Below are 18,021 nucleotides of genomic sequence, written 5' to 3'. Positions count from 1 at the left end.
CATCCGCTGGCTCCTATAGTGTGGTGACTTTTGCCCAGCGGTTACCCTCCATGCGGCTGACGGCTCAATTGCATATAATAACAAAATATGATGGACCTCTTTACAGTATTCTCTGTTCGACGCATGGGTGGGCCTGGGTATGGGCCGGATGGAGGGTCATTGGAAAGCGGCACTGTTGTCCACTGCTACAGGCGTGCCTGATCCCGTCAGCGACATATTGCCAGCACTCGCTTCCCTGAAGATCGTAGCACCTATTACATGTAAGTAGTTTTATTTTTCCCACGTTTTTATACACTCACTCTCTTGTATTCGTTCCGTTTGAATTTTGGCAACTCAATTCTGAGACACTTCCCGATAAGATAAGCTAGCAGGCTGAAATTTTCAGGGTAGCTTCAAACCCTATGACAATGCAATTTACAACTATAAAAATGACTCGATCGATTTTGATAAAATTTGAATAGAGTGACATTTAACGTGGGTATTTAGTTTATTTTTATATTGTAATAAAATTTGCTTTATTCAAACTTAACAATAGCAACTTGCCGTTCGACTTAAAGTCGGTCGGCGGTCGTACTGTATCTGCTAAGGGTATTCAACTTTTGGCGTTCCATACTTGATAGCTCAATATGGTCCTGGTATAAGGACAGATATAACTTACATGGAAGTTTTTAAGCATTTTTGAGATACTATTAAGAATAGATATATGTTTTTCAATCACTTATATTAACAGACAGTACCCACGCGTCGTCCAACCCGTCGATAGCAGGCGCTCGGGGGACCATCCGACTGGACATCGAGAGACCCGTCCAGCTCGAAGTGTGCTCAGACCGTCTGAAGAGACTTAAGGGTATAATTAGACTTGTAAGTATCGAGATCTATGTATCCAAAGGTTGTCTGGAAGATATCGCTTTTAGCGATAAGACCGCCATTGTACCCTAACATTGTATGTATTAAGAATCACTGCTGTAATTCCATGGTGTACAATAAAGAATATTCTAATCTAATCTAATCTAATCTAATCTATACTCATGTTCATCTTGTTATCCCAGGCGGCTTATCAGACGCTCTGTTGTTTCTTCCTACACAAGTAAACTGTCTATATTTTTAATGGACTGTTGTCAACAATTTTATCAGAAATTATTCTTTGACAAATGTCATTACTGGAAAAAAATATTGTCAACATGTATGTATGTATATATGCATGTATATCATATGTATATTCCTTATCGCGGCATTTTCTTCCCTTGACTCAGAACCGCTCCCGTGACCATGATACATACCCCTTGTCAGAATTTGTTGAGCGTTTTGAATGTGATGCAAATAAACTTTTTTTTTTTGCTGGCACAGACTGTATTTTACAATATGTTATAGACAATCCGCTTTGATGCTCCTAAGCGATGATTATGATTATCTGACCCGGCAGATCACGTCTCTGAAAGATCGAAATCCTGATACCACTCTCGTGTATGTTACCTGCTCTTCTGGTACACCTTCATTTACAACTGATGTCTGCTCTCCTAGTACCACTAATACCTACTCTCTTGGTACCACCTTCATGTGTATTACAGCTAATAATTGTGTTTTGTTATTCCAATAATAGGGTTATTTTTCGCTTTAAGTTTAAGTTACGTTAAATTAACGTTCTGGATTAATAAATAAAAAGGTTGGTTGAATTATTAGTAATACTTTATTACAGGTAAGAAGACAACTGGGACATCACAAACACGGCGAACATGTAGGGCATCATCATCACCGGCCTCCCTTGTACAAGTTACGAACGGCATTCTGTAAGTATCTAGATGAAACATTATATAGGTATGTGCCTATATTTATATATGATGCTAACACTGTTAAAGACAGTATGTCATAAGGATCACTACACATCCCTGTGTATTGTTGTTTTATAAATTGCCAAACATTTAGGCCACAATTTATTAATGAAACGAATCATTTAGTTTACGGAGTGCACGCTTTAGTCATAAATTTGATTATGGTTTGAACAGTGACACAATTTAATGGAATGTCTGGCAATGGTCTCACATATGGCATGGCGAGCACACGGGAAAATTAAAACTATTATAATCGTATCTAAAATTGATTTGTGCTAGATGATAAAATACATCAATATTAGCATGCCATAATGGCAGAATGTACAAGGAATCTAATATTAATGCAACAACGTTATTGTAAATACTTTCACTCTGTTTTGTTATATAATATCCTCTTATTTATTATGTACCTGTTTAGAATTAATTGATTTCCGATTTTCGGATTTCTGAGTTTTCATGCCTAAGTCCAGCAGTGGACACTTATAGTTTTATTTGTAACTAGCTTTTCGCTCGCGGCTTCGCCCGCGTCGAGATCGGTTATATCGCGTTTCCAAGCGAACTTTTCAAAAGTCCGGGATAAAAACTATCCTATGTTCTTTCTCAAAGGTCAACTCTTTTTTTATTTTATCTCTGTACCAAATTTCATTAAAACCAGTGGTTTAGACGTGAAAGCGTAACAGACAGACAGACAGAGTTACTTTTGCATTTATATTAGTAGGGATACATGTGATGGACCTAAATAATAATTTCTTATTTACAGTACACCAAGGCATCGAGAGCATAACGATCAACACCAGTCAGATAGGTGTATGCGGTTCAGAAGGCACTGTCGGGTGGGACAGTGCGTCGCTGCAGGTGTCGGCGACGGCCCGGCCCGCCAAGGTGAACGCGCGGTCGCTGATCACCGCGCTGCTGGTCGCGTGCGGCCCGCCCGGGGACAGGAGGCACGTCGTTATGCAGCCGCTGATGCTCGGGTTAGTGGCTTACGTAACTTGGTTTTATAGATGCTTTGTGTTTTCGTCTATACAGCTGTGATGAACTGCGTGCCCGTGTATGTCGGTATGCGTTTCTTTGTTAACCTGAGCGTTAAGATGAAGTAAATGCTCTTCTTTCTGAGGTAATAAAATATTAGGATTTAAATCATGTAAATATTTTTTGTCGATTTTGATTACTTTCAAATGTAGTGTTAATTACAAAAATGTTAGATTCAATAGCTATGAATCCATTTCAGTACATAATTTTTTATAAACTGAATATATAATCAATATTGAACTACTTCTAAGCCCACAGCTACTAAGAAGCATAGAGCACGTGTTGCTCAATATGTGAGTTAAAATGTTAAAACTAAGTTTTGTTTCTGTTTTGTGTTACGGTTTCTTTATAACTTAGTGGATACACTTCTGCATTTTAAAATAAGTTCTTAAACAGTAAGCTTGACTTGTACACTGACAGCATGGAAATGGAAGCGTCGTGGGAAGCTTGGCGGCGAGTTGAAGGCGGCGTGTCGGCGCACGAGCCGTCCATCGACATCGGCGTAGAGTTCGACCGCGTCATCTTCGACCTGCGCCCCGCCGACATCATAGCCGCCGACCGGATCAAGAAAGTCATCCATGACGTGTTCGAGACGCAGGTACTGAATACAACATCATTATTGAATCATTTCTTCCTTGGTTCAGATCACATACTTAATAGTGCCTTAGCTGTCTGGTCACTTTTTGGGTATAAGAACCCTCATGTCTTGATTTCTTAGGACGCGGTGAAGGCTACGCGAAAATGGGTGCTGTCCAATGTAATCTGACCTTCAAAAAGTCCTACTTAGTAAACTAATTTGAATAAATGACTTTTGATTTTGATGTTCTATTGACTTGAAAAAAGGTGTTTCGTTTCTTACAAATCGAACTATTCTATTTTTTTTATCAGTTTCATATTAATGATGTCTGAGTATGGTCATCATCATTCCCCTGCCCTTATCCCAATTATATTATTTGGGTCGGCGCAACATGTCATTTCTTCCATACCTTCCTATCTGATGATGTCTGAGTATGGCGAGAATAATAGCGATGTCAACAAAGAGTACAAATATTTGCTTTGATTTGCCACATTATAGTATTTAATGGAACTACTAATGAAACCAACAACAATTCACATTGGCCACGTAGCATACGCATTCTTACGCTTAGTTTACAAGTAACAACGCCCTAAAATGCTCTTCTATCAATTGACTTGAAAACCTTTGCCTCTAGCCACCGCCGGTTGTAGAAACCAGCTCGGAGAAAATCCAACAAGTCCACCATCCCAAACCAAGCCCTACGAAGAACATACCGAAGCCTCGATCCGAATCGCGGCTGTCTACGATGTCCATAGAACGCGACCCCGACGATCACTTCTACAAAGACGATCTCAGGTAATTGTCAACCGTTCTTAAATTGAGCTAATAGAAATATCAATTTAAGATCTTTTTACTGGCTTATCGGTCTAGTGGTTAGTGGCCCTGCCTGCTATACCAGAGGTCGTGTTCCATTTCCACTAAGGGTAAATTTTTGTATGATGAGCACATTTGTTAGATCTGGGTGTATTTTGTCTATATAATGTGTGTTTCTAGACTTTCTAGACATGAATAAATGATATAAGCTTTGTTTAGAGTGAGACTAGATGCGCTTGAGACTAGGTGGCGCTGTGTTTTTGAAAATTACATTTCTTTTCGTTTAAACTATCACTGTGCTTTAAAGTAAAGTAAACATTATGAATGATAAGAATATCTTATTTGACTTTAGTAATTTGAAAGTTCGTGCTAATGTAAACTATCCCACACGTCGCAGTTTTGTATATATAGTTCCAATCATCACAGTTACCTAGTTCTATTTAACTCCGAATAGGAGCGGCGCTTTCAAGATCTTGAGTGGGGGCCAGCTGCCGATGGCGTATCAGGTGATGTTGCACGGCGCCACGGTGTCGTGGCGGTACCCGCATCCGAGAGCCATCACACGGGTGGTCGCCTTCCCGCTGCTTGGACAGGTACCAATATTACTATAATAATAAGTAAAGTATTATGAATCTTGTAGGGATAGCCCATGTGGAGAAAAATACAGCATTAACAGACTGATATTAATGGCTGACTGAAAGGACAGCAAATCCTTTGTAATTTATACCTTAACTGGATAGGTGAAGTCTTTGCCTCGCGAAAGGGAGATAATATCTATAATATTTATATTGGTACGTACCTAAGTGGAGGTGTTGTAAGAGATTGACCCAATTGGTCGTAATAACTCTTGGGACAGGATATTATCATAAATAGGGTTAAAGATACGTTACGGAAAAGAAGTTCTTGTGACTTATAAAATTTGATAATGTTCATCAAAATACTAGTTACGCAGTTAGTGAGCATACTTTTTTCCGAATGTTATAATTTTGTTAGATCATAGGCTCTCGAACCTAAGCTGTTATTAAATATCTGTCTTTGTTAACTTATACTACTGATGAAACACACTTTGTTTTATGTTCAGGAACAAGAAATAGACTGCGTGTTGGAGTTATACGTCATGTTGCTCGGGAAGTGGGAACCTCATACCTACTTTAAGATACCTATCAGTGAACCCAGGGAACTGAATCTATATATTCCTCCACCAGGTAACTACTGAAACTAAAGTTAGTATTAGGTCTTCTTAGGATTCTTCTTACCTAAAGGGTACAAGCGGAACCATATTTCAAGGCTCGCTGTAACTAACTGTAACCAGACTGTATCGTCATCTTATTAAAAAATACAAGTTAAGTTAAGATTTTTTTACAGATGATGCAATTCTGTTGCCTCTAAACAACAAATTTTAAAAATAAATATCCAGATTAAACAACGTTGTTAAGCTCTTAGTGGCGCGAGTCCGTGACATATTTACTTTTAATTGATGTTCTTGTGGATTTCAAGACAATAAACCAGGGAGCATCTGCATAACTACATAACATCTCTCTTTATCTAACATATTATTATGCAAGGTGAGACCGATCGTTGTCCTCTTACAGACTCAATTTTCGCGACCATGTGGCGCTTCCGTGCAGTGTCTGACAGGGAGCCGGTAAAATTGCCATATGAGTTTAATATCAACAAGTTCGCTCCTGGCTCGGATCCCTTAGTAAGTACCTATTTATTTTTATTTTATTTCTGCTGTCGGAGTATCTAATGCTTTCCTTAAATAGGTTCATTATTGTAAGCTATAAATATAACTTTTAAGCTTCCGGTAATCTATTTGGTGGAAGTTAATTATTGCCAGCCCAATTTCTAACAAAAAGTCTAAAATCTTACACATCTAATCTGTAAGGACCAAGGGGATATCGATTCCATCTTTCATTTCATTCGATTCCATTTTAAAGAAGGCTCGAATATATTTTATTAAATTATGTTTTCTCCAGTTTATCGATCACGAGCCAGAGCGCGAGAAGTCTCTCCCAGTGAAGAAAGTAACGGCGGAACATCTGGCGGGCGTGTTGCGCGTCGACTCATACTTCGCCCCGCGCCTGCTCCCGCGCACCAAGATCATAGCCCGACTTGCGCAACTGCAGATTCACGTGCACAATACATTGCCGCACTTGCCAAAGTAAGACAATCACAAAATGACACAAAAGCCATAAGTAAATTAAGAAACTGTTGGAAAAGACCTTGCCAGGGTCATGAATATAACGCTCAGTGATTACTAATAGATACTGCATTACATAAATTTAATCTCATGTGTCTGGCCAACGGCCAGCTGTCGTCCAAAACGCAACATGACAACACTAGAACTGCCAATGTAAGGGTTTGAAACAAACTGAAGACCTTTGTCTGGACAGTTCTGCGGTCTTACCACCAAGTATGGTGATGGTAAAGGCTGATGGGCAAAGCTATCATTAGGATTTAATAACTATCTGCCGCTCTGTGATTACACAATTCTTTGTCTGTAACATAGGTTTTAAATCAGATTAGGCCTAGTTTAGTCGGTACTCTAAATTATATAATAAGATTTTACTGTAAATTGCCTGTCAAGAAATGAAATACATGATTTGATCTGATTTGATACTCATATAGTTTATAGACATAGTTTTAAATTGAACTCTTTTTTTTTGTCCAGTCAAACAAACTACTTGGAGGGTTACTACGTGTCGAAGCCGCTCATGCGGAGTCACCGCGTGCTGAGCCTGATGGCTGTGAACACTATAGCGCACGTCCACACCAGCTCGCCAGCCGGCTTCATGATGCTCACCGACACCATGCTATCGTGAGTATGGTGATGTCACTATTACCATATGGCATATGTCATTATCATATATCTAGCCGCATATTCCTTAAAATCTGGTTTAAAACGGGATATTTAATGAAAAAATATTTCTGGTTGAAAATGTTTTCACATAATGTAAGAGATATGAGTACTGTGTGATACAAGTTACACCGGGTAACATGGCAGAAATTCAACTATGGATACTTATACTAGAACATAGACGAAGCAAAGCGTCATATTATATCCTAAGTCAGAATGACGGGTTCAGTCATTTCTATTTAACGCTTTAATTGTTCTGAGGTATGAACTATCCCCAACATACCGTACTTATATCTCCAACAATATGCTTGTTCCCTAGCTGTGACATAGTAGACTGCGCTACCGGCACAATGGAACAGCTGGTCGGCCAGTTCCGTCTGCAGGGCGGCGTGTCGTCGAACCACCTGACGCAGGGCGGCCCGCGAACACGAGTCACTACGTCAGGCATACACGTGTCGCTGCACGTGCCGCGGCTCAGGACGCTGCAGGGCTTGGCTTCAGACTGGCTCAAAGCGCGGGAAGAGGTTAGAAGTGATCATAGATTACTCATATTATTATGATTAATATCTGAATAAAAGAAAAATACTGAAAGGGTATTTTCAAATATTGTGTCCCTGTATTATATAGGTATATACTAGGTCACCCATTATTGAGAACTGTGTTAGGCCTTCTCATATATTCTTAAGTGACTTATGTTTTAATGTACGCAGAATTTATTTCTGTAACTTGATATATAAATTAGTCCAAATTCTGTAAGGTTCCATATTTAATCACACTTACTGTATTCTACTCATGTAAGCGAAAGGCTTAAGATCCAAAAGGATGATAAAAAAGGTGCAGAAGTATTGTTTAATTATTCTTGTTAATTAAATTTGATTGGTTATTACACATCCCTCGTCTCTATTTTTCATACAATACTATACACTATCATTACAGTATCTCAACGAATTAACACCGCACGATACGGACCAGCCGCCCCCACCAAAGAAGACGAAGCGTGTAGTAGCGGCGGAGACGGCGCTGTCTTTAGAAGGCCGAGTGTCGTTGTGGTTACACAACAGCTGTGCGTCTGCTTTGAGGATAGGCCAAGAGGGGACCGACGAGGTTGTACCTCTTGGTCCAGGAGCCAGGCTTGCGTATAGGTGTGTATCGACTATATGTCCTAAATCTTACGTTATTTTTCGGAAATTGGAAACAAAAAAAAGGTAGGTTGTGGCCAAGCATAAGTTTTTAGTAGGAGATTTTTCTTGATGACGGTTATTTTGTAAAATCAATGTTTAATAATTATAGAATAATGTTCTACCACAGATGGCGCAATCCGACGGCACCAAGGAGGCTACGTGTTGCCCTCGCTGGACCGACCGCAGATTGGCACTGGTCTACGAGTGAGTTTACAACTGCATAATAGTATTTTAGCAATTTAAAACGAATCTTGGAGAGGTTTCTGCCGATTACGTTATTTTTTCCGGGGCAATTTACGTGTTTCCTTAATATTTATCTCCTACTCTCCTTTCAGTAATTGATCTATTCAATAAATCGATCACAAAAAAAAGTATAATAGTCGATACTTATCACAACTTCATTAGAAATTAATATAAACTTAGAGCGAATGTAATATTCCTACTGAATTGTCTTTAGCAAGTTATAAAATATCTGCAAATATTCTATAAGTAATTAAGAAAGTGGATAACAACTAAATATCCCCTCCAGGCATTCCATTTGTAGCGGGTTTCGCTCGCCTGCGACTGGAGCGTCCCGAAGCGGACAGCAAGAGCTTCCCCAACCAGGGCCTGTTTGTGCACGTCAAGATCGAGGAGACCGGCGCGCGCCGCTCCATGCACCTGTCCGGCAGGCTCGTACTGGCTAACATGCTGCGGTTCAACTTGCTCTACAAGGTATACTACAAATACAATTATTAAATGAGCTTTTGCCCGTGGCTTCGTCCGCCTAGAAGTCGGTTATAGTCTTTAACGCAGTTGGATAAAAGTGGCATATTGTGTAAATCCATGGTGTGACTTACTTCTATGAGAGATAACAAACATATACACACAAAAATACACTCACACACATTAGCTTTTATATTAATGTGATTAACAAAGTGCTACCTACTGCCGGGAGAATTTCTGAAAAAATAACACGAGATAGTTTAATTAATACAGTACTTTAATAGATACTTATAATACTTACTTCTACTTTTGTTGCCGAACTACCCGAATTGTATTAGTACTTTACGTAATATAAACAAATGGTTATATTGTGTGTTAATGGTTCATCTAATAAGTTTCAAAATGTTCTTGACACGCAGGTGCGTGCTCACTGCAGTGACGCAGCGCAATGGCGCACCGTGTGTTCCGGCGAGTTGTCGTCAGAGACAGTCGGCAGAAGCGTCATCTGTGGGGCAGAATGCGACATGGTTCTCAAGTAAGATGATAAATTATTGCTCCACTGTCCTTATCACGTTACTAACCTTTAGTCCTCCTATAGTATGCAATATAGGAGATCACTCTCATGATCGATGATGACAGACAGCTAAGCTCTACGCGCAAAAATGTTATAAAGACTATTTGTGCAGAAATTACTGAAAAAATGCGAGTTCTCAATGGCAGCTTATTTTGTTCTTACCGATTCTCAGAAGAATTCGTGTCCAGCTTGTTTATGAGAGCGTAAGCAGTTATTTGATGTTCTTGATACAAGATGGGTTCCAGAAGTACCCCATTAGTACCCCACTTTACTAGGTAATCCACAATTTCCAGTTCAGTTTCTTAAAATGTTTGAGACTTACAACCGATCAAGAATGAGCATAGCATCAATTTCTGTAAAATAATCGCAATTATATATCATGAAATAATATGTTTATATTTCAGAATAAAATTTGGGACTCATGACACGGGATGGTCCGGAGATATCCCGCTAAAAGAATGCCCGAAAGAGAATGTTCCTTGGTTGGTCAAAGGTAAGATTGAATATACCTCTTAGACAGTAACGCTTTACATTCATCGACTCTCTTTCCATCCATCGACTGAATTTCTTGCGATATTTTTGCGTAAATTGAACAGAATAATCAGGCTGCTCTCGAAACTAGTAAAAAACTGATAGACAATTGATTTTAGCCCAAAGGTTGAGGTCACCAAGCCAAACTCAAATTGCACGACATATCGTGGGTAAGCGTTTGTATAATCCATGAGTACTGGCCCCAGTTTTGTTGTTACTTGAATGTTTATAAAACGAAGTTTTTATTCCTTAATGCGGGAGTGGTTATAAATAACAAAAACAGACTTTAAAATATCCATTTGAGTCCCATACATTTTCTTCAAATACCTTGTACATGTTTTCGTTACATTTCGTTAGTGCCGAGTGAAGGTGACGTGCAGTACGTGTCGGTGTGGTGTCGCGTAGTGCGCGCGCGCTCCGACGGACGCATCTTAGCTACTATGTGGCCTCTATACGTGCTGCATTCACATCTACCTCTGGATACTGATGTAAGCACAACTGATATCGTAATTTAATTGTACTACTGTAAAGCTGAGAAAATGGTTTTATGATGCCTAACTAAGAAAAAAATACCAAAAGAGATACTTAACTAATGAAAAGTAATGGAGATTTTATGTAAATAATTTTAAATCTATATCGACTGCGCACTTGCTTCGATTAAATTGACAGTTAGCTTTATACTAAAAGTCATTTTCTTTCGTGTCTCTGAAATCTACAGAAAAAATAGACAAATCCAGGTGTTATAGTTAATGTTATAACATTCATATACATAAATGTTATCAGTTCACTTGGTTAGATGGTTAGATGGATTATTAAAGTTCTCTTAAGATAAAATAATTTATCTTTCTCCTATATTTCTGTGTAATATAGTTAATCACCAAACATGTTTGGCTGCGTATTTAGCAGAATGATAGATTCTTGTATCTGAACACAAAAACCTATATGCTATCCTATAACATGACCGAATACTTCAGGTACTGATAGTAACTGAACCGACGATGACGACGGCAGAAGATCTGACGCCCATGCAACTGCGCCCGCCGCCCCTCCTGCAGACGACGCCGGGTCGCGGGACTACTACACATCTACTGGCACCGGGAACCACGGCCGCAAGGCATAGCCTGTCCTTCCAGTATAGGTATGACTATACATTATAAAGCAAAAGCGATTCAGTATACAAAATGAAATCACCATTAGTATATACTTTAAGATTTTTTAAAATTCGCAACGTTATTTATATTTTTTTATAAATAAATAGAGGAATTCGTAAAATACATAGTTTTGTTCGCGTAAATCGCTAAACTTTATGAGATAGGTAAAAAAAAGTGCACTAGGGCATTGTTCATCCTTAAAATATCGGAGAATTTAGATTCTATGGTCCTAAGTACAACCACCAGTAACCAGTACTGTTTAATTCTTAATCCAATCACATGGATTTGGTTAATTATAAACGTTTTGTGTAGACCAAAATTGTCCATAAACCATGATATAAAAAATATTTCTTATGGAGCTTAGAAGATACCAGAGATTAAAAAAATAAGGTAAAAAACTTATAATGTTGTTAACTAAGATATCCGGTACAATAATTACTGTCTCTAAACTGCCCAAAATTTGTATCTACATTGTCAGGCCGATATTATGCCCACAGTAACCAACGCAGTAACTAACTTTACTCTCACATGTTTTTTTTAGCAAAATAATGTACCAGTAAGTGTCATACAGTCGTATTACTTAAACGGCGAAAATACCTGTAATGGAATAATGAATCTGGTTTGTGCAATTACCATATAACGTCTTAGCACTTTCAGATATTTTCGCTGTTAATATTTTTAATTATTGAAGTTAATTTTAATGTTACGAAGTCGAGATTTATTTAACAAGCTTTCTTTATATAGAAACATCGAGTGCCCTGTGACCCGAGAAGCTGTGCCCTTGCACTACGGCGTGACGGACATCTCAGTGTTTGATAAACGATCGCCGATATCCAACATCGATGACGTCATCAAGGAAATATTGCGATGGTTAGTAAAAGCATTGGCGTTGGGTTTCTTATATCTAGCATGCATTAGCAAAATATGGGTTCATCCAAGGAGGAAAGCGTATGCCTTCTTTACCTGCCAAGAAACAAGGCCCTAAATTTTTTTTTTTTATCGAGCCATTTATATGGATCTTAAATACATACTTCTCGCTACGTAATTTAATGTTCATTGCACATACTGATACGTGAGCTCATTTGAAATGGCGCCTCATAAGTATCTATTTTGTTACAATAAATGTGTCTGCCTTAATACAGGCTGGAGAGATCCGGGCGTATCGCGACCTCTGCGTGGCCTTACTCAATAGTATCCAAACATATTAAGGGCACTTGGGTACCGGTGCTGATGCAACCAAGATGTGATGTCACCGTAAGTAAATAAATATCTATAAAACATTCATATTTTTTCTTCAAAACAGCCTAAGGCGGTGTCTTACGTGAGCGACACGACGAACGCAATCAAATCAACGGTATACCCTAATTGAGGCCCATATGATAGTCTGTGGCGAATCGCGACGTAAAGCGGACCTGTTTTGAGGGTGACCAGATGCGACACTTGTATACAATTACAAAATTGTATACATAATTGTATATAATCTCGTTCGATATTTGTCGTGAGTAGTCTCGCTCTACGTCGAGTCGCGTCGCATTCGTTCTCTCACGCAGGATACCACATAATGACCACATATGACGTCATAAAGTTGACCATGATCTGTGTTAATGATGTTCGCCAGGTCCGCTACCAGGCAGTCCGCGCGGGCGGCGGCTGCTGCCTGGAGATCCAGCTGTGTCCGGTGGTGTTGTTGTGTAACGCGGCGCCCATCGCTCTCACGCTGCGCGCTCAGGACGCCGCGCCGCTCTGCAAGCTCGAGCCCGGCACTGCCATCTCCCCGCCTTCAGCTATACTCAAGGTACGCACTTGTTATTTGAACTGTATTTCATGCTTTTTGTTTAGTTTGTTTTAACCAGCCCCTTTATCTGTTCTGAAATTTTGAAAGTTAAATTTATTGTATTTTCCGTTTTCTGCTTGAGTTGAGGAACAACTATGCGGCTTTATGACGACAACCCAATCGATTTTGATCTAGTCGGTTTTTGTTAATGAGTCTTTTCAACACAAATAAAGAAAACAAATCTAAAAGGTTGTTTTTAATTTGAAATAATTTGTATTTTTCAATTATCAATGTTTTAACGTGCTCTCCATCTCTAGTGGCTGAAAATTATAATCAACCAGCGAGTGACAAACGATCTACCGCAGCAACGCGGTAAATATCGTGTAAATGTTACAAAGTTACTGTTTCGTTGCTGCGTCAACGCACAAAAGTCAGCAAGGGTACAAGTTTGAACTTTAACGACACCGTATTTGTTACAGAAACCGTTCTTCATGTCGGTGGAGATGGGTCGCGAGACATTCGTCAGCTGTCAGCTGCAGGTGTCGGCGGAGGAGCCGGGCCGCTACGGCGCGCCGCCGCCCGGACACGTGGCTCTCGACCACGCCGCCGTCTTCTCTATACTGTGCAACCAGAAGGTATCACATATATACTGATGCTATTCTTCTAGATATCACTAGGACTTTGTCAAAGACAATGCAGTTTATTGAGTGTTATATTATAGATTCACCATAAAGCCTTTCTAACTTTTGATTTGCTAACCTATAGATAAGCCGTGAAGCTTTTTTTTTCGACCTTTCCCTCGCTTTGTTTCTGACGAAGAAGAAAGAGTTTGTGGCTTAATCATATTGGTTGCGTCAGAAAAATCTGATATGCTATTCTAACTTCTTTTAAGATCGTCTAGTAGTGTCCTGTCAAATAGATTTACCTCCCTTTCCATGTCTCTGCCATTATTTCACAAGTCTTATAATTCCGCAGGTGGCGCTATTGACGATGTACTACGAGATAAAGGAGGATATCAACGTTATTGGCTTAACATCTACTTACGTACTCATCAACCGGCTCAATATTGATATATTGGTATGTTCTGTTCATCACAATATGTTATTGCCATTATATACTATGTCTAAATTTAATACTATAGTTGGGAGAAGGCATGAAATTGGTTTACTTATCAAATACGTTCTTTTTTGTAGGTTTCAGCCATTGCAGTCCCTATTGAAGTAGAAGAAGAATACTCATTGCATCCTAAAACCTTCAAAGTTGTTCCGCCAACAAAAGGCGGCGGGTAAGTAATCTTTAACTATATTATTATCATGATAGGATTGTACCTGCTCTCTTTTTGTTGCACACTACGCTTGTACAATAGGTCTGGGCTCTTCCATTTCGATATTTAACGTATTAGATTAAACTAGACCAGAAGACAGCTAAAATAAAGATGCTAGAAGGGAATAAAAGCAAGAGGAAAAATTGATTTCGCTTGCCATCTTTGATCTTTTACACTAGATTCCAGAAGCAGTCTTTTACTACATTGTAATATGATTTCTTATGTGCCACCAATTTTCTAAAGATTTTGAGCAATGTTGTAGTCCTTCCTTCTTCTAGTAGTTATTTCTTACAGCTGTGTAATATTTTCGTGTTATAAACTCAAACAAAATAATAATACGTTGTCCAGTATCCACGGCACCCCGCTGTGCCGGTTCTGGCTGCGCGGCCGCTGGCGCGGCGGTGACCTGACCGAGCTGAGCACGTACCTGTGCCTGTCGCTGCCGGCCGGCGCCGGGTACCCGTCACGCCCGCCAGTGCCCGTCCGCCTGGGCGAGCTGCCCGTCAGGCGGTCTATAGCGCTCATCGATGCTAATAGGAGATCGGTTAGTACAGATATTGTTTTTACATTCCGAAACCAATGACTATAAACGGAACCCTATTACCTGTCCGTCTATCAACATCATTTCTTTACCCCGCGAATTGTAGTATGTGCGATTTGGCTAGCAGCAAAATTTGGCTTTTTACCTGCAAAAAATTTGATTGATTTCCCAATAAACGAATCTTAGTTAATACACAGTAAGGACCTTAATCGTATCGGGGTCTTGATACGATTACGATAGTGCTTCGTGCTTCCTAGTTTAGTTGTCTTCCGTTATCGTATCGTCAACTCGATAGTTAACGATACGAAACCTACGAATGTTCGTGCTAGGGGTCTAGGGGTTAACTGATCGCTAATTAGATAGAAGATAATTTAACTTGTAATTATTCGGTGCCAGAAAAGGAATCCTCCTTGATGCCAAATAAGCCGTTTTAATGGGACTTAATATAATTGACCTGGAGGTAAAGGCAAAAAACAAATGTTAACATTTATCTTGCAACCTAGTGCCGCTTTAGATATAATTTTCAGTAAATGTTTATGATTTCTCGCCGATGATTCTTAGTAACTACAAATGTTAGGAAATGTGTTGTATTTACATTTTGATTATTCCAGGTCCCCATCGTCGTGACTCAGATAAAGCACGAGAGTCGTTGGCTGGTGGTGGTCGCGCCTGACCCATGCCCGCAGTTCGTGATACACAACCACACGCGCATGACGCTCGCCGTCGCGCAGCCCATGAATAATAACGATGAGTCTTCTTCATCACATATGGAGGTAATTTGGGTATACTGTAAGAAAGGATCATTTATCCAAACTCTTTTTATGTGTAGTGAATCTAGTCGCGGAGGGTTAAAAAAAAACTAATCCCATGCTCAAGCACGTTATCACCCTATCCTGCCAAAATCACACTACACCGCTATATTATTAGAATCACTCCAACCATTAGAATATGGTATAATTTTAATATACATAAAAATTATATGTATTCTATTTTCACACCCAATTGTTTCAAAATGTGCCCAATATACTGCAACATCATTTATCGTTCAAAACTGCACTTTTTAATAAACACTCCGGTTTCCACTATTAAACTGTGAAGGGAAAACGGATACTTTCAGGTTAGCTTTCGGCCGCTTTCTATATTCGATCTCAATCCCTAATTTACGGATCGAGATTGACATTTGAATCCATTTACAACTTTTAGTGTTTCTATAACCGATCCATGGATCGTTTTCTCGATCTTTTTCTTCAATCTATCTTTGGGAGGGCGGATCGAGATTTTAGATTGGTATTTGTATGAAAGTGACAGTTATGCGTTTTCTATAACCGATCTCTGGTTTTGACAAATCGATTTTTGACGTTTTTGATCTATAATTGCGATCCCCAATTTTTTACGGATTGTAATGAGAAATCTGTTAAAATGGAAATATTTTCAAGTGATAGTGATAGCGATCTTGAAGTATTAGCTCAGCTATTGGACTGGGATAGTAGTGACAGCGAAGTAGAACAAACTCTGTCCTTAAAATTTGTAATTGTGATTGTGATGTAGGTATCGAGTGGTTGTTCTGTACTTTACTTGTAAACGGGGGTCAAGGATTTAAGCTGAAGACCAGCGCTCAGTAATTCTTTTGGATTGCTAAGCATAAGCTGACGCTTAAACTTTTTTGCTTTCGGTATTATAGTTTTTGTGTACTAAGTACACTTTTACCAATATCTGTAATACTGGAATGAATAGATAACGAATATAATATTCTCGTTTTGTTTTTTTTGTTTAAAATCATGAAGTATCATTACAGGGTTTACCCTAATGCGACAGCAAAGAACTTAAACTAAACAAAAATTGAAACACATTACATTATTAAAAACACATAAACACGTCAGTCTGATTTTGAAGAAGTTGGTGGTGTGGAGAGCTCTTGTAAGAGGTGCTTTGGCGAGCAAATATATTCTCGCTGTAGGAATTATCAGTAGGTGCGGGCTTCGCCGCCGCCACACGTAGCGGTCCGGTACACACACTCAAGCGCTGCAATACTTCCGGGTGATTCTCCACTCCACGAAGCACCTTCACCAAGTAGACGACCAGTGCAGCCTCCCGTCTCATATACAGTTGATTATTGCAAACCATGCCCAGAATAGAGTGGGATCCATGAGTAGGTAGAAAGGATACACCCCATACAGTTTCTTGTACAGATGGCGCGTGAACTTATTCTGAACGCGCTCGAATATTACCGCTGTATTCTATTCTATAACTGAGACATCGGAAAAACAAACAACAAATAAACTTGCGATTTTAAAATATATTATGTTAATGTCAAACTGACTGACAACTTTTTGATTGACTGACGTTCCGTTGCTCATCAATAAACGTTTATCGTCATTTATGCTTTTTCTAATCTTGAGGTAGAATTACAGTATTTGTCCGCTACGACTTCCCAATCTTTTATTTTTGTATTTTTTGCAATTTCTAGTGATTATACATAAAATAGATAAGCTCTAAGAAAAAAAGCCACCATTTTACTCATTAATAATCGCTGAAGTACTTTTTCTGCACATGCGTAAAACAAAACGTTTAGCAGGGCGATCTATCCGTTCTTTTTCGATGGATTTCGAGACGAGATCGATTAATGAAATGCAGATTCAAGCTCAATCGAGGGATTGAGTAAAATCTGGATTGATCGGAATCTTAGATTCGGGATCGAATATAGAAAGCGGCCGTTTATTAGTACCGTTAAACTGGTTGGAGACGAATATCGTAAAGAGGTTATTAACTTTCCTATGGTCACAAATGTTTATTTTCCCACCCAGTCAGCTTTCTTATGCCTATGGCTATCAGCAATCAATTAATTTATTCTGACAAACATTTTTAATCCAGTGTAAAGTTTGTCTCTATCCACCATCTTTCATCACTATGTTGTTGATACGACAGCCGGCTATCGAGTGCAAGGGCGCTCGCTGGTGGTGTGTGGTCCTCCCCGACATGGCGATCCACTACTCGACGCCGGCGTACTGCGCGCGCTACCCGCCGCCGCCGCCGCCCATGAGCGCCGCGCCCATCTCCGTGCCATTCTTGACCTTTACTAAGGGGAAAGGTTTGTTTATTTATTTGGTATACCAACAGCATAACATACAT

The 18,021-nt window shown here is 39.4% G+C and overlaps 1 protein-coding gene across 3 annotated transcripts in view; it reads left to right on the top strand.

Annotated features, from left to right (window-relative positions):
- Window positions 1-18,021, top strand: part of LOC113504249 — a 67,403-nt gene that overhangs the window by 40,325 nt on the left and 9,057 nt on the right. For all 3 annotated transcript variants that reach the window (XM_026886450.1, XM_026886452.1, XM_026886451.1), the window contains exons 43-70: window positions 107-260; window positions 731-861; window positions 1,697-1,787; window positions 2,590-2,803; window positions 3,282-3,459; window positions 4,073-4,233; window positions 4,706-4,844; window positions 5,333-5,456; window positions 5,844-5,953; window positions 6,231-6,415; window positions 6,926-7,072; window positions 7,431-7,635; window positions 8,048-8,253; window positions 8,420-8,496; window positions 8,822-9,006; window positions 9,417-9,532; window positions 9,976-10,064; window positions 10,460-10,590; window positions 11,077-11,240; window positions 11,998-12,123; window positions 12,396-12,507; window positions 12,872-13,048; window positions 13,507-13,662; window positions 14,003-14,104; window positions 14,221-14,312; window positions 14,700-14,895; window positions 15,504-15,665; window positions 17,818-17,980. In XM_026886450.1, coding sequence (XP_026742251.1) covers window positions 107-260; window positions 731-861; window positions 1,697-1,787; window positions 2,590-2,803; window positions 3,282-3,459; window positions 4,073-4,233; window positions 4,706-4,844; window positions 5,333-5,456; window positions 5,844-5,953; window positions 6,231-6,415; window positions 6,926-7,072; window positions 7,431-7,635; window positions 8,048-8,253; window positions 8,420-8,496; window positions 8,822-9,006; window positions 9,417-9,532; window positions 9,976-10,064; window positions 10,460-10,590; window positions 11,077-11,240; window positions 11,998-12,123; window positions 12,396-12,507; window positions 12,872-13,048; window positions 13,507-13,662; window positions 14,003-14,104; window positions 14,221-14,312; window positions 14,700-14,895; window positions 15,504-15,665; window positions 17,818-17,980 — 4,093 coding nt within the window. The remainder of the gene's footprint in view (window positions 1-106; window positions 261-730; window positions 862-1,696; window positions 1,788-2,589; window positions 2,804-3,281; window positions 3,460-4,072; window positions 4,234-4,705; window positions 4,845-5,332; window positions 5,457-5,843; window positions 5,954-6,230; window positions 6,416-6,925; window positions 7,073-7,430; window positions 7,636-8,047; window positions 8,254-8,419; window positions 8,497-8,821; window positions 9,007-9,416; window positions 9,533-9,975; window positions 10,065-10,459; window positions 10,591-11,076; window positions 11,241-11,997; window positions 12,124-12,395; window positions 12,508-12,871; window positions 13,049-13,506; window positions 13,663-14,002; window positions 14,105-14,220; window positions 14,313-14,699; window positions 14,896-15,503; window positions 15,666-17,817; window positions 17,981-18,021) is intronic.

Source organism: Trichoplusia ni, chromosome 21, assembly GCF_003590095.1.
Source record: "Trichoplusia ni isolate ovarian cell line Hi5 chromosome 21, tn1, whole genome shotgun sequence".
Lineage (NCBI taxonomy): Eukaryota > Metazoa > Arthropoda > Insecta > Lepidoptera > Noctuidae > Trichoplusia > Trichoplusia ni.
Note: the sequence above shows the minus strand (reverse complement) of the source record. Positions and strands in the feature narration are given on the sequence as shown.